General features: G+C 40.1%; 1 protein-coding gene across 5 annotated transcripts in view; it reads left to right on the top strand.

The window, feature by feature from the left end:
- Window positions 1–14,563, top strand: part of LOC138632968 (centrosome and spindle pole-associated protein 1-like) — a 31,756-nt gene extending 17,193 nt beyond the window's left edge. For 2 of the 5 annotated variants that reach the window (XM_069718906.1, XM_069718909.1), the window contains 15 exons: window positions 1,179–1,326; window positions 5,321–5,449; window positions 6,785–6,897; window positions 7,152–7,301; window positions 7,492–7,635; window positions 8,406–8,519; window positions 8,778–8,844; window positions 9,105–9,231; window positions 10,542–10,681; window positions 10,768–10,902; window positions 11,165–11,205; window positions 11,294–11,354; window positions 12,934–13,043; window positions 13,210–13,366; window positions 13,795–14,563. In XM_069718906.1, the coding sequence (XP_069575007.1) occupies window positions 1,179–1,326; window positions 5,321–5,449; window positions 6,785–6,897; window positions 7,152–7,301; window positions 7,492–7,635; window positions 8,406–8,519; window positions 8,778–8,844; window positions 9,105–9,231; window positions 10,542–10,681; window positions 10,768–10,902; window positions 11,165–11,205; window positions 11,294–11,354; window positions 12,934–13,043; window positions 13,210–13,366; window positions 13,795–13,910 (1,752 nt within the window). In that variant the 3' untranslated portion in view covers window positions 13,911–14,563. Of the gene's footprint in view, window positions 1–1,178; window positions 1,327–5,320; window positions 5,450–6,784; window positions 6,898–7,151; window positions 7,302–7,491; window positions 7,636–8,405; window positions 8,520–8,777; window positions 8,845–9,104; window positions 9,232–10,541; window positions 10,682–10,767; window positions 10,903–11,164; window positions 11,206–11,293; window positions 11,355–12,923; window positions 13,044–13,209; window positions 13,367–13,753 lie in introns of those variants that run through there. The other 3 variants (XM_069718907.1, XM_069718908.1, XM_069718910.1) reach the window with 3 other exon arrangements.
- The last annotated feature ends 258 nt before the right edge of the window (window positions 14,564–14,821 follow it).

Raw genomic sequence — 14,821 nt, forward strand, 5'->3', positions numbered from 1 at the left:
GCATGAGCTTTATAACAATGATGCTGCTGAAATAAAAGTCGGAACAATGAACATCACTGTCATGTTATGTGCATTGTTTGTGGAGATGTGACTCATGAAAGACAGTCTCCAGAAGAGTGAACTTTCTCCCATGGTCTAGTAAACAAAAGTAAACAAAAAACACAATAAATCGTAAAATCAAATTGCAATTGATCCCAATACTAAAAACGGCCACTACATTATTGAATTGGCACCCAAGTATTGTAATAGTATCGAATCGGGAGCATATGCGCAATTTCACCTCGGCTCTGTTCTTTTTTGTCCAGAACCCGTATTGTTAGAGAATACAAAGTAAACTAGTTGCAGATTACTTATAACTTTTGCTGCATCCTAGTTTGTGGTATGTTGGCAGGAAGCTTCCAGGAGAGGGAGCAGCAAACTTCACAACCAGGTAAAATGGATCTAGTTAAGACTAAAAGATAAGGTCTATGTTAACTTACATTCCTAGATCCTTGTTAGAGTTGGCTGTAGAAGTATTTCTGAAATCTTCTCCATTTAAGGTGTTAATTCATATTCTAGTTCCACTTAAATCTGCCTCTTATTTTCCTGCTAAATAATGCAATCCTTTCCATCGCTCCTTAGCGTGCATTTTTGGCCAGTTATTTCTCAAGCCTTAATGATCACTGCAGGCTCACACAAAGCTTTTCCAGGTAGATCCTCTCTGTTTGTTTTGGTTGAGTGTCATGTTTGTACAAAAGCGTAATAGTAGCACAGTAACATAATGCTTCTGTTATTTAGTTTTTGTTCCATATTCAGAAATTGTGGCACCACTGTGGTATATTTTAGAACTGAAAGGTCACGAGTTGAACATGCAGCTCACATGAACTAAAATGTGAACGTGAACTTGAAACATAGTCAGTCAACACTTCCAGTTGTTTGGACGTTGTCATTGTACTTCATGTTTGAAAGGTTATGACAGTTGGGTGTTTTTATTTAACATCTTCAGATTTTCACAATAAGCATAATGATGATTATCAGTGAAATACAGTTAAGTAGAAAAGACTTACTCTTGTAATCTTTGGGTCAGAAAGTGATCATTTTAAGGAAAATAAGCTGCTCATAAAGAATATTTAAGTGATTTGCGAAGTAACAATTATCAATTTGCAAATGTTAAGTAACTGAGAAATAATATACCATAGATCCTGGAACGGCAGGAACGAAGGCGTCTCGAGCGGGAGGAGAGCGAGCGTTACGAGGTCCAGCTGGAGGCGGACATGAAGAACCACCAGCCCTGGGGGAGAGGTGGAGGAGGAGCCCCACTCAGGGACAGCACTGGAAACCTCATTGGTAGGTCCTGGTCTGTAGTGTCTTTTTTACACTACTGTATTTGCAACTGTATGAGTTTTTCATGGTATGATAACAGTCTCATAAGATATGACAGGATACGGTATTTCATAATTATTTTTACTAGTGCCGTGCCCGTTGAAAATAGTCTGTTTGTCCGTATGATTGCCTGGCTTGTGGTATTGCTCCGTAGCTTTCTTCAGAATAGCTCAACTATGTCCACTGCGATGCTCTAACTGCGACTTTGTGGCGCGACTCCGCTCCCGCTGCTGCACAGAACGCCGGTTGCTTGGGTACAAGCTTTTCCCTCTGTTTCTCCTGTAAGGCTGAGTGCTGTAGTTGCAGGCAGGTGTGGGCATGGGGCTCAATTAGGGGAGCAGGCAGCTGTGGGGGATGGATCCTAAGGTGTTCCCAGGCCAGATGAGATATGTAATCCCTCCAGCGTGTTCTGGTTCTGACCTTGGGGTGCCCATTTGGGCGTGCCTGGAAAATCTCCAGAGTGCGGTGCCCAGGAAGCATCCTGATCGGATGCCCGAGCCACCTCAGCTGACTCCTTTGGGTGCGAAGTAGAAGCGCCTCAACTCCAAGCTCCTTCCGAATGTCGGAACTCTCTAAGCCTGAGCCTGGTCATCCTGCAGAGGAAACTTATTTCAGCCACTTGTAACTGTGATCTGACTACCCACACCTTGTGATCATACGTGAGGGTTGCAACATAAACTGACTGGTAAATTGAAAGCTTTGGGATTCGACACAGCTCCCTTTTCACTAAAACGGTCCGGTGCAGCGCCTGTTTGGGTTGCCGCTGCGAAAAAGCACCGATAACTTCCAACTGCAACTCCTAGTGGCTGTGTCCACAATGGAGGTTTTGAACATGGTCCACTCAGATTCCATTTCCCCAACCTTCCTGGGATGTGTGAGAAGCTTTTCTAGTGGGGGTTAAAGACCTCCCAGACAGGCACCTTTGCCAGATGTTCCCAGGTTAACCTCACTACATACTTGGGTTTGTAAGGTATTTCCGGCCAACTCCCCTACCATCCCTCCCTCCCTTTTCTTACCAAAATTGTACACTAGTGTTAAAATATAGTTTCAGCGTCTGAAGTATAATTTTGCAAATGTACAAAAGGTATACTGACATTGAATTTACAGTGTAAGTACAAAATAAATGTACTTATAATATATGGTAACTGCATAGTTAGTGCACTAGTTTTAATAAAACTGAGTTTCGAAGCCACCTTGGTTTTATAACATTTGTCTCGTTAAGTGTTCTTTTGATTTCAAACAATAATTACGTTTAAAAGGACTCCTCCGCTGTCGTTTTGTCCTTCGTTAGCCAGAGTGGTTTACGTCCTTGTTTCCATGCTGGCAGGGCTTTATTAAACACTCACTGGGTGCAAAACTTCAGAATGTTTAAGTAAGTTTGTTGCAAATAGATCCATGTTCACTATATACAGTGGGTACGGAAAATATTCAGACCCCTTTAAATTTTTCACTCTTTGTTTCATTACAGCCATTTGCTAAAATCAAAAAAGTTCATTTTATTTCTCATTAATGTACACTCAGCACCCCATCTTGACAGAAAAAAACAGAAATGTAGAAATTTGTGCAAATTTATTAAAAAAGAAAAACTGAAATATCACATGGTCATAAGTATTCAGACCCTTTGCTGTGACACTCATATTTAACTCACATGCTGTCCATTTCTTCTGATCCTCCTTGAGATGGTTCTACTCCTTCATTGGAGTCCAGCTGTGTTTAATTAAACTGATTGGACTTGATTAGGAAAGGCACACACCTGTCTATATAAGACCTTACAGCTCACAGTGAGAATCATGAGAATCATGAGGTCGAAGGAACTGTCCAAGGAGCTCAGAGACAGAATTGTGGCAAGGCACAGATCTGGCCAAGGTTACAAAATAATTTCTGCAGCACTCAAGGTTCCTAAGAGCACAGTGGCCTCCATAATCCTTAAATGGAAGAAGTTTGGGACGACCAGAACTCTTCCTAGACCTGGCCGTCCAGCCAAACTGAGCAATCGTGGGAGAAGAGCCTTGGTGAGAGAGGTAAAGAAGAACCCAAAGATCACTGTGGCTGAGCTCCAGAGATGCAGTAGGGAGATGGGAGAAAGTTCCACAAAGTCAACTATCACTGCAGCCCTCCACCAGTCGGGGCTTTATGGCAGAGTGGCCCGACGGAAGCCTCTCCTCAGTGCAAGACATATGAAAGCCCGCATAGAGTTTGCCAAAAAACACATGAAGGACTCCCAGACTATGAGAAATAAGATTCTCTGGTCTGATGAGACCAAGATTGAACTTTTTGGCGTTAATTCTAAGCGGTATGTGTAGAGAAACCAGGCACTGCTCATCACCTGCCCAATACAATCCCAACAGTGAAACATGGTGGTGGCAGCATCATGCTATGGGGGTGTTTTTCAGCTGCAGGGACAGGACGACTGGTTGCAATTGAAGGAAAGATGAATGCGGCCAAGTACAGAGATATCCTGGAAGAAAACCTCTTCCAGAGTGCTCTGGACCTCAGACTGGGCCGAAGGTTCACCTTCCAACAAGACAATGACCCGAAGCACACAGCTAAAATAACAAAGGAGTGGCTTCGGAACAACTCTGTGACCATTCTTGACTGGCCCAGCCAGAGCCCTGACCTAAACCCAATTGAGCATCTCTGGAGAGACCTGAAAATGTCTGTCCACCAACGTTCACCATCCAACCTGGAGAGGATCTGCAAGGAAGAATGGCAGAGGATCCCCAAATCCAGGTGTGAAAAGCTTGTTGCATCATTCCCAAGAAGACTCATGGCTGTACTCGCTCAAAAGGATGCTTCTACTCAATACTGAGCAAAGGGTCTGAATACTTATGACCATGTGATATTTCAGTTTTTCTTTTTTAATAAATTTGCACAAATTTCTACATTTCTGTTTTTTTTCTGTCAAGATGGGGTGCTGAGTGTACATTAATGAGAAATAAAATGAACTTTTTTGATTTTAGCAAATGGCTGCAATGAAACAAAGAGTGAAAAATTTAAAGGGGTCTGAATACTTTCTGTACCCACTGTATAATATAAATTGGAATATATAAAATTGTCTACTAACTGGAACATTTTAAAAGCAGCTGGGTCAAAGGTATATATTAACACAAAACGTATCATGCTTTTGAGTAATATACTAAATTAAATTGAAAGCATTGCACTTTTAGCAGCTAATATGTTACATTTTAAGTTTCACTATACTTAACAGAAATGTGTACTATTAAAAAGTATTTCTTCAGTTAAACTCTGCATTGATATTATATTAATATGCTGAAGAAATAATATATTTAATCACATCATGGACCACATTTATGATAAGTACACCTTAAGAAAGTATACTACAGTATAGCTTTAATTAAAGGATGGTTTAAACATACTTTTTTAAACATACTGTAAAAGCTTAAAATATTTTGTAGTAGTAGCACTTAAGTAGCAATATAATGCAATTGAAGTCTGAACACACTTACTAAAGTATATTTAAACACAAGTAAGTTTTAAATGAGTATACTTTAACTAAGTGTATTCAAATGTACCTCAGATTAAGTACATGTTGGAGTAACCTTGCTAGAAATACACTGTTAAAGCAATTTCCATGCACTAATTATAAATATACTTTTGAAGAATAGTACTTAAGTGGAATTTGAATATGATTGGAAATGTACTTAAATTCTAGTGTATTTTTAATACGTGTACTAAATTGCATTTCAAGTTATATTATCTTGTAAATATGCTCTGCAAAAACTTACTTGTTTGCTCTGAGAAAGGAGTGCATTTGCAGTGAAACTATCTTTTGGAGTATCATCTTTTTTTGGAGTGGAGATGGTGATATTTTTTTCCAATACCGGTAATAAGCACTTGTACATAATATGATAACAATCATTCTCCATACCATGGTATGTACTGTGAAAAAGATATACCGTTGCAACCCTAATTCTTACTTCTCTTTTCTGTTACCTAGCTGACCTCAACCAGATGCACAAGCTGAATGAGGAGGCCTACAGCAACTCGGGGCAGTTGCGGAGGAGAACTGCAACTGCCACAATGGCCTGCCGGGTAGAGCACCCTGACCCCAACGAGAGGGTCTCTGGTACAGTAGCAGAGTGTATTATCCATGACTCCAGTGAAAAGTTTTCTGGTACCGTAATAATATTTAGAGGTCCTGTATTTTACACTTTTCCTGTGTTTTATTTACAGTTTTGATAAACATTAGAAGATATTTTTCAGTTTTTAAGTACCAAAAACCATCTTAATATAGTTTTACATCTCCTCTCTTAAGCTTCTCTCTGGAGCTCTACCAAGAAGGCATGCATTGAAGGCACATTGATATCGCCAATCTCTTTTGACTGGATGACTCTTTTCTGATTGACACACGCCCAGGCCAACCACAGGCTTTCTTCTGTCATGTAGCTTGCTATCTCCGTGACAGAATGAATGCTATGTCTAGATGCACACCCCGGGATAATGTTACTAATTTGGTATCTGTCGTAAATGTGGACTATGGGCGCTATCTCCCCTTCTATTCCTTAGTTATGGTGATGGATAATAAACAAAAAATAATAATTATCATTTTATCTTCTCAGATATTTGTGTTAAATGTTGTCCTAATTATTGTATAAACTATTGAGTAATAACCACAAACGTGATTTATGAGGTCACACTGACTGATAGGATGTATGTGAGGTCATATTGACCTTGACCTCTGACCATTGACCACCAAAATCTAATCATGTTGTTGTTGAGGCCAAGCAATTATTTTTGCCAAGTTAGAAGAAATATCCTTAAAGCTTTCTTGAGATACTGCACTAAGAAAAAAAAGATGGATAGATGGAAGGGATGTGAGGTCACAGTGACCTTAAACTTTGACCTTTGACCTCAAAACTCAAATCAATTAATCCTTGAAATCAAATAAAGGATTATGCTGCATTTGAATAAATTCCATCCAGGCGTTCCTGAGAGGTTATATTCATGAGAATGGATCAACTTTGGGACACAGCGACATTGACCTTTTTTTTCTCCCAAATCTGAACAGTTCATCATTGGTACCAATTGAATCTTTCTGCTAAATTAGAAGAAAGTCCTTCAAGGCACTCTTGAAGGCACAACTTGAAAACATAATTCTTCTGGCTATGGCTATCGCTGGTGCAGAGAAATAAAAAGCAATGGAAATCAGTATTTATAAATATGGGACTATCAATTCTTGATGTATAAGCAATGTTTTGCTATTACATTATTTTTAACATCACAGACTACACCAGAATAAACAGTGGGAAAAAGACAATGATAGACATAAGGTCAAATTATTTCCATGAAAGTCACCAAGGAATATGTACAGCAATAGATGTTATGAATATAGTTTCATTTAAAAAGGAATTGTACAAAAACAGACAAAAATGTGTGAGTCGTGAAATTAATTCTTTTGTAGGTTTCACCCATGTCCAAACATCCCAGTTTGCCAGAGGCAAAGTGTTTGGCAACCAACCCACCGAGCAACAGGTCCAGGAGCAGGACAAGTACAAAGCTTACCTCAAACAGCAGGTACCAGTATAAACAGGTACATTTACTGGCGGTTTTACTGGACGTCTTATCAAACATCACTGTTTGACAGCCTTTTGGACAGTGTGTTCTCTGAAGGGACTGTTCAGCTGCTTGTTGATTATAGTGAAAGTAGCCTTTAAAATTTCACTAAATTGAAAGCACAATCGAAAGTTTTGTTTCCTCCTTTTCTTGAAAAGTTTTGTAGATTGTGTTTGTGGATTTGTCTTGTGTACTTAACCTGCGTTTGTTTGTAGATTGAGGAGAAAATGCTTAAAAAGGAAGAGGAGAGGGAACGAACCAGACTGGAGGATGAGAAAGAGGAGAAAAGGTTGGCAGAGCAGAGGGCTCACATCCAAAGGGAGTACGAGGAAGAACAAGAGAAGAAGAAACGAAAGGAAATCGAGGTTAGGCGTTAAAACTGAGTCGTGGGGAGGGTACACCTTTGTTTACTAATTATTTTGGGTAGATCCTGATCTAGTAAAATCAGATCACTTGAGGATCCAAAATAATTAGTTATTAAAGTTGTCTCGCTAATTCTCCATTTCCCTTCATTTTGCCCTCATCAACCTCTTTCGTATTGCTTTTCTGTCTCAGCAAAAAGCCAAGAATGAGGAGCTGATTCAGCTCGCTCAACGGAGGAAGAAGGAAGTTGATGAGAAAAAGAAGGAAGCAGAGAAGCAGGAGAATGCAGCACTGAGAAGACAGTATGAGAGAGAGACACAGGCACGGGTGGAGGAGGTTAGTTCATTGACAGTACACAATGCTTTAAATATAGATGTTTCTGCAAAGAATCTAGAAATTAAAAATATGATCTTTACAACCACTACAGTTTCTAAATGGACACCAGAGTTTACCCGAGGATGGGGTCACAAAGGTGAAGTGTGAGGGGGAAAAAACTTTTAGTGTATGTGCAAAAATGCACAATCCCCTACGTGCAAACTATAGTACATGTGTGCACAGTAATGAGCACACATGTATGTGTCAGAGATGTGTATCTGTGACTTCAAGTTCACAAGAATAGACGGATGGATAGCACAAATTCAAACTCAAGAAAGATTTTGAATTTGACCGTGATTGTTGAGTCCTTGGCATAAAAACTCCTGCCAAATTCCCCAGGGCATTCCTGATATTGCGTTCACGAGTGTAGGTCAATGTGACTGTTACCTTGACCTTTTGAACCTCTGAACCGCAAAACTGAATCAGTTCATCTTAAAAACTGAAGTGAAAGTTTGTGCTAAAAGGTATTCTGCTGGAGGGACTGATAAGAGCAGACCATTTACCATTTACAATCACTAGGCCGTAATTCTCATTTGTTGGATAACTTGAAAGGTGTAGTCATTGGATCTAAGACATGTTTTCATTCGCATTGAAAACTACAACACATGCTTTTGGATTTAAATAGTTTTTTTCTTTTTGAAGATTGGATGGAATCTAAGGGAACAGCCAGTGAAGTTTAGCTGTAATATCTGAAACTGTTATGTTGTGAGCATGGGGCTGTGTGTTTTTAGGTGTGCAGGGAGCCCTCGCCTCCAATCCCTACCCTACAGAAGAAACATGGGCTACACCGGTACAGCTCAAGACCCCCCACTGTTGACAGCCAGCACTCCACAGCCCCCATTTCTGTAAGTTACTCACATACACGCAGACTACTTTAACAGTTCAAAAAATATCTCTGCGCAGGTTACTACTTGCCTGCAATGCCATTGAAAGAAATCTGGTCCTTTTCGCTGTTCAGTTTAGTTGCCGGTTCTTGATAAGACATCTGACAGAAATCTAGTTTCTCTGTTTAAAAGAACAGATTTTCCAGTAACTTCTTGCCTTGACAAGTAAAGGTAAAGGATGTCTTTTCATTGCTTTTTCTGTCTCTTTATTTTGTCCAGGAGCGCTCCTTGTCTGGTTTCCAGTCCCCTCCTGTCCCGGCTTGTAGGAACCACCTCAGAGCTGCAGGTACTGCATAAATACAAACCGAAAGACTGTCAGCAAAGATTTAAACAAGTGTGCAAGTCCGCAATAACTTTGTACTAGGTTCACTGTTTCCCATTGACCATTTCAAAATGTTTTGACCATACCATCTTGTTCCACTGTTACTTGACCATTGACTTGATCGTTCATGTCTGTAATATTATCTAGTAGTAGTTGAAGCTTAATCAGTCGTAATAGTGGTATTGATACTGTAACGGATATTATGTGTGTTTGTGTGTTTTCAGGAGACCAACGTGACGTGTTCAGTGAACTTTCAGCATTGCGTCGGCAGCTTCGTAGTGTACAAAAATGCCTGGAGGGTCATCTGCAGCAGGGTGAATGGGAGGAATTAGATTCTCCTCTGAGCAACAGGTCAGACCTGTGCAGATGCACCACTCCTACTATAACCTTATGATATTCATCACATGAAGTGCAGTATTCGTTGCACATATTTATTATTGGACTGCAAACTGGATTTAATTGTGGATCCATTTATTTAGTGGTTCAAGTGCTTCTCTACTTGCATGGGGTATGTGAAAAGATAGTGTAGTATAAAAAGTAATAAAGACTTCAATTTTAAGAAAAAGTCATTCTCATAAGAGTCAGATAGAAACAGTGTCAAGACTGCATGCACGCAAGTGAGCAAGCAGGCAAAGAAGTTCCAACTTTTTAAAAGTAATAACTGGTTAAAAAAGCTACTAAAAGGAGGTGGTAAAACAGTTCAAATAATTTAAACTGGAGTCATGGAAGTTTGAACTTTTTGCTATGTTAACATTTAGCCATTCCTTTTATCTACTTTGAATTGAAGGCCTTGGACACGTTGCCTGCGAGGCGTGTGCGTTACCTCTCGCTCTGCACAGCTGGGGTTCCACACCAGCTGCGTGCCACAGTTGTGCTGTGGCTGCAGGTCCTATCATTGAATCAATGAGTGTCTCTTTGATAATGGCTATCAGTATTGAATGTTTGAGGTTAGACAAGTGAAAAGTTGGAACCAAAATGCAGGAACAGGATTTTTGCTCACCCTCGTTCAGAGCGACACACAAAGATGCGTATTGGCACTCATTCTGAGACAGAGGAGGGAGAGAGAAATGGAGAGAGCACTGGGAAAACGCCGCCCTTCACCATGTAAAGTGTCGCCATGATATGTTTAGAGGCTTCACTGGGTTTTTGCTATGATTATTTGTGTACATGTAATCACAGGACTTTCCCCTGTGTATTTTTTTACTGGAAACCGCGTGCAGCATGTGAAAAATAGGCGGGTCTATTCCCTAGCTGACGCACCATCATGCTAGGTATGACTCATTCGTGAGATGCTCATCTCACGCAGGCAGTGTGGCTGCTCTGATCTGTAAACATGGACGTCGAAATGAAAACACGTCACTCAGCAACAAGTAACACGCACGCCACGCATCCAGTGTGTCCCAGGCCTAACAGTTCAACCTATTTGAATAAATTAAGATGAAAACAAATCGTTGCAATATTTAGCTAAATGTTATTGATATTTGGTTGAAATAAATGGTGGTGTCAATGATGGGGTACTTCAGTTCATCTGCAATGGCTCTGAGGGCATGTCGATAACAAAGGTTGAGAGAGGAAAGGCTTTTCACAATGTATGGATAATACTGAGTATCAGGACTTTGCCATTTAAGCCATTGTCTGTGTGCTTGTCTGCATTCGTCCAGACATCGTGAGCGGCCAATGGTGGATGTGTTTGATATGGCCAGGCTGCGACTACAGGCTCCGGTCCGAAGGACCACCTCCAGAAACATGGAGCCCCGAGACGTGCTGCAAATCTACGACTCCATTCAGCTCAAAGACAATGGTGATACAGTTGTACAGTCTTAATTTGACTTTACTGCAAACCAACATTAATAGCTGTGACTGATTAATATATGCTTAATTTTTAAGAGGCAGATGGTGAGCCCAGGTTGGGCTCCAGTGAGGATCGGAAACTGGAAGAAACAGGTGTGCCTAGCAGACGGAGGCGGGACTATGGGGATCCATATCACCAGTTCAGCAACCAGACATCTACAGTCCAGGATGGTTAGAACACAACATGGAAAGACTTGCTAAATGCAGCTACTTATATTGGTAGCTTTTGTTGGGCTTGTTTAAGCAAGCTAAGTGACATTTGATCTTGCTGGGTCCATTTTGTTTTCTAAAGAATATGGACTGCATTTACTCCTCCTTAATCCTAAAGCAAGTAGACAGCCTTCAGATTGTACACACTGTATTGGTTAAAATGGGGTCTGCATCGTTTGCTATTTAAGAGGATAACGGAAATAATGTCCTTCTTGTGTTGCAGATTATTTGGACCTGTCCCCACCAGGGCAAAATTATCATCTGGTGAGAAAATTAAAAATTGTATGTACTGGGTCAACTAACTTGTAGTTATTGGACTGAAATTGTGAAAATAATTGTGTGTTCGTTGCAGAGGAGTTTGACCAGACGATCCGCAAGAGGTTCTTTGCTGGAGTCAGAGAGTGCTTTCATTGGTAAGACCACCGTGAGGGAGCTACTGTAATTGAATAATTTTAATTAAAATCCTCTTTTGAATCGTACAGCCAGTTGACTGTGACCAGAGTTTTTCATATCACATACGAATCCAAAACTCTTTGAGCTATCACAGCACTGATCTATTTTGTTATTTTCTGGAACACAAACATAAATTAAACCTGCAAGATCTCAACAGATTTGAATTGCTGCAGCTTCGATTACTTCAAACCCTCCTGCCTATACACATTGTTCACAGGTGCAACGGATGGTTGCTGTGGGGATTTTTAGTACATTGGACATGCAAATCCTGTGTTCTTTTAACCACAATTTGAATTGCTGTGCCCCTATTTGTCCTAATGACGCATACGTCATTAGGACAAATAGGGGCACCAAATGTCACCAAATGAGTTGCTTCACTGTAATTTGGAGGCCTGATAACTCTGTCTGCTCTCTCGCACTCAGTTTGTGTAACGAGAGTGAGACCTTGAAAGTTTGTGCTAACCTAGTCAACTTTACTGTTGCCTTGATGCAAATAGTTATTTTTATTTACGTAGCTTTATTCCTTGATCAAAATTATGACAATAGACCTGGATATTTCTGCAATTACCACCCATTCTTCCATGTGGGAAATGTTTTTCCCTTTGATATCTTTGAATTGTTTTGCTTCCCAAATTTTTTAACTCTTCTTTTCCTGCTCTGTAACAATAATCACTATGTGCTTCTAAGGGGACTTTTTTTTAATCTTCTTACTTTTACAGTGGAGGAGCCCCTCCAGTATTGCAGTGACCTGTGCTGTTAGAGCAGAGCTCTCACAGGTCCCTGATCACTTGAAAATTGTGTTTTCCCCCACTTTTGGAGAATAAATGCCAAATGGGCTTCATGGTCCATGCCCTGCTTTGTTTGATCTACTAATATTATAATTTTGTCTGAGGGTTTTACCTTCTTCGAGGGCTTTGTGGAGGTTTTCTGCATTCACATCCTGGTATTTTTTACCCCGGGTTCTGGTTCTTATGACCAGTGTATCCTCTCTGTCCTCAGATAAGGGGTCACAAGCACTGCACCACAGTGAACCAAGCTAGGCTAACACGCCAGAATACACACAGGGAGCAGCCCTGTCATAATGCTGTTTAGGTCATGAGGGTCTGTTTTAGCATTTTCTACAGCAAGAAGGGGTGTGTGTCCTCTTTCCCTCGTGGCTACTGCTCTGGCTTTCCTGATCTTTTTTTTTTTTTTTGATCCCTGCTGCTGGACGTACCTCAGCCTCATTAGTGGGTGTCTTGCAGTTTAGGGCCGTCTAGTGGAGTCCCTGAATAGGAATAGAAAAAGGTCAACATAAGCATAATAGGTCTCCTTTAAAAAATAGTGCCGTGTTTCCACAATGTAAGAGAGAAAACAGGTTATGTAATTACAAATCTTTATACCTTGAAATAATTCTACCTTAATGATTAAAAGTATCTCATTGTACCATAATATCAAAAAACCACAGCACAATGTATTGTCTCTAAATTTGTGTTGTTGAAATGGCTGGGGCAGATTTTTACTCTTGATTGTGTGTGCTTGTGTGTGTGGTGTGTTGAGACCATCCTGGCGATGCCTATCCAGTGCCACACACCCCAGAACTTGAGAAGACCCATCATCTGTCAGCCAGGGAGAGGAGGAGACTGGCCAAACAGTCACAGTACCCTCAGGTACTCTGTTCAAACAACAGCCGTGTGGCCCATGAATGTGTGCTTGTAAGCTAAAAAGCTACATCAAGTAATCCTTGGTTATTTGTTTGTAGGGATTTATTTTTCAAGACACATCTCTTTAACTGTTTATCCCATCTCATGACCTGTGTTTTTTTTTTTTTTTTAGGAGCGAGCTGATTCCAGCCAGCCGATTGGCCGTCATGACAACTACTCCACCCACACAGATAATAGGCTCCAGCAGGAAGCAGAGCCTGGAGATGAGTGGAGGAGCCAGAACAGGATAGGTCATGCATTGACTGTCAGTCGCCGTGGCAACACAGCTGGTACGACTTTAAATATTAAGCTCTGCAAGTTGACACATTTTAATGTAATTATTACAAATGTTAGCAAAACAGTTTTTCAGGAATGAAGTTGAATATTTTTCTTAGATATGTGAATTAAAATTTAACATCAGAGCTGTAATGGATTTAAAAATCCAGAGGCTCATTAATTTCAGCAAGAATTCATATCCACTTAGAAACTGTTGGTTCCTGTTGAACATATATAATGACCCTTTTTTTGGCAGAATATTTTTGGCCCTGAGTTCTGTAGAAGCCCATGCAGTAATGCTGTAACAGAAACAACTGCTTTAATTCAAAGGTGCATCTGTACACTAAGTTTACACAGGATACCAATTTTGACCTGCTGGCTCCTTACCTGTGTTTCTTCAGGACCATTAGATCTGTCTGATGATGACTTCTCCCCTCCCCAGTCTTCTCTTCACAATCGAAACCATCAGAGCTCTTTAACAACTGCCGCCACAGATCCGTGGATGTGAGGGGACAGGTGGACAACATAGGACCTTGGTTTGGTGCCTTCCACTTTTGACAGCATGGCTTAATACAGAATCGATCTCTCTGTCTTTGAAATATGAGATAATGGTTGGTTTTATGCTGGGTTTAAATGGAACTTGTAAGCTTGTTGTTACTATAGGCAACAGCAATATAGAGGGCATGTAGAAGAGGCAAATAATTTAGCAAGCTGGTGGGCGAGTAACTTGATGCAGGGAATGTAAAGTCATAAATTACAGCTGGAGAAGATGAGGCGGTTTGAACATTATTACACAAACATTAAGTTAGGAACTTAAATTACAACATATTAGCTTAACATTCAACAAAAAATGTACTTCCATATCATTGCCATTTCCAAGAACATCAGCAAAATGTCACAATTTGTGAATTCTGAGCTTTTGGAAATTTCAAAGGTCCAATGTAACAAATACCAAAACCAAAATAGCAAATACCAAAAGTCATATGGACTTTTCTCATGAACATGATAAAAATGAGCCCATTTGAACCCAGCATTAATTTGTTGCTATTGTCACACATCGAAAACAATGAATAGCTGTCTAAAAAACAATGAGGTCTGTACTCTTCTTTTTAAATTATTGTTTACATCAAAGGTTCATTGTCTGATCCCACAGTGGACAACAATTATGTCTCTGACTATTTATGTTTTGAATAAATTCTATTTTAATTATATTGACTGTGTTTTGATGGTGTGCGTTCATTGACAGCCTCAATTCTACAAAAACTTCATCAGATGTCATATGTCTGCCAAATTATCTGCCTGCAATTTATGTACATGTCTAAAGCTGTACTCTGATTATTCAGATGGTAAAATCCATATTACATACAGGTAGTTTTTTCCCCTTTAAAGAAATGTAAAGTCTGCCTTGACAAAATTGTTATCTTACTATTACATGTACATTATCTTAACAGCTTATCTTAACAAAGTTA

The sequence above is a fragment of the Brachyistius frenatus genome, unplaced genomic scaffold (assembly GCF_029030835.1).
Source record: "Brachyistius frenatus isolate BFR_SWC_R1_liver_20210118 unplaced genomic scaffold, ASM2903083v1 Contig_202, whole genome shotgun sequence".
Taxonomy (NCBI): Eukaryota; Metazoa; Chordata; class Actinopteri; family Embiotocidae; genus Brachyistius; species Brachyistius frenatus.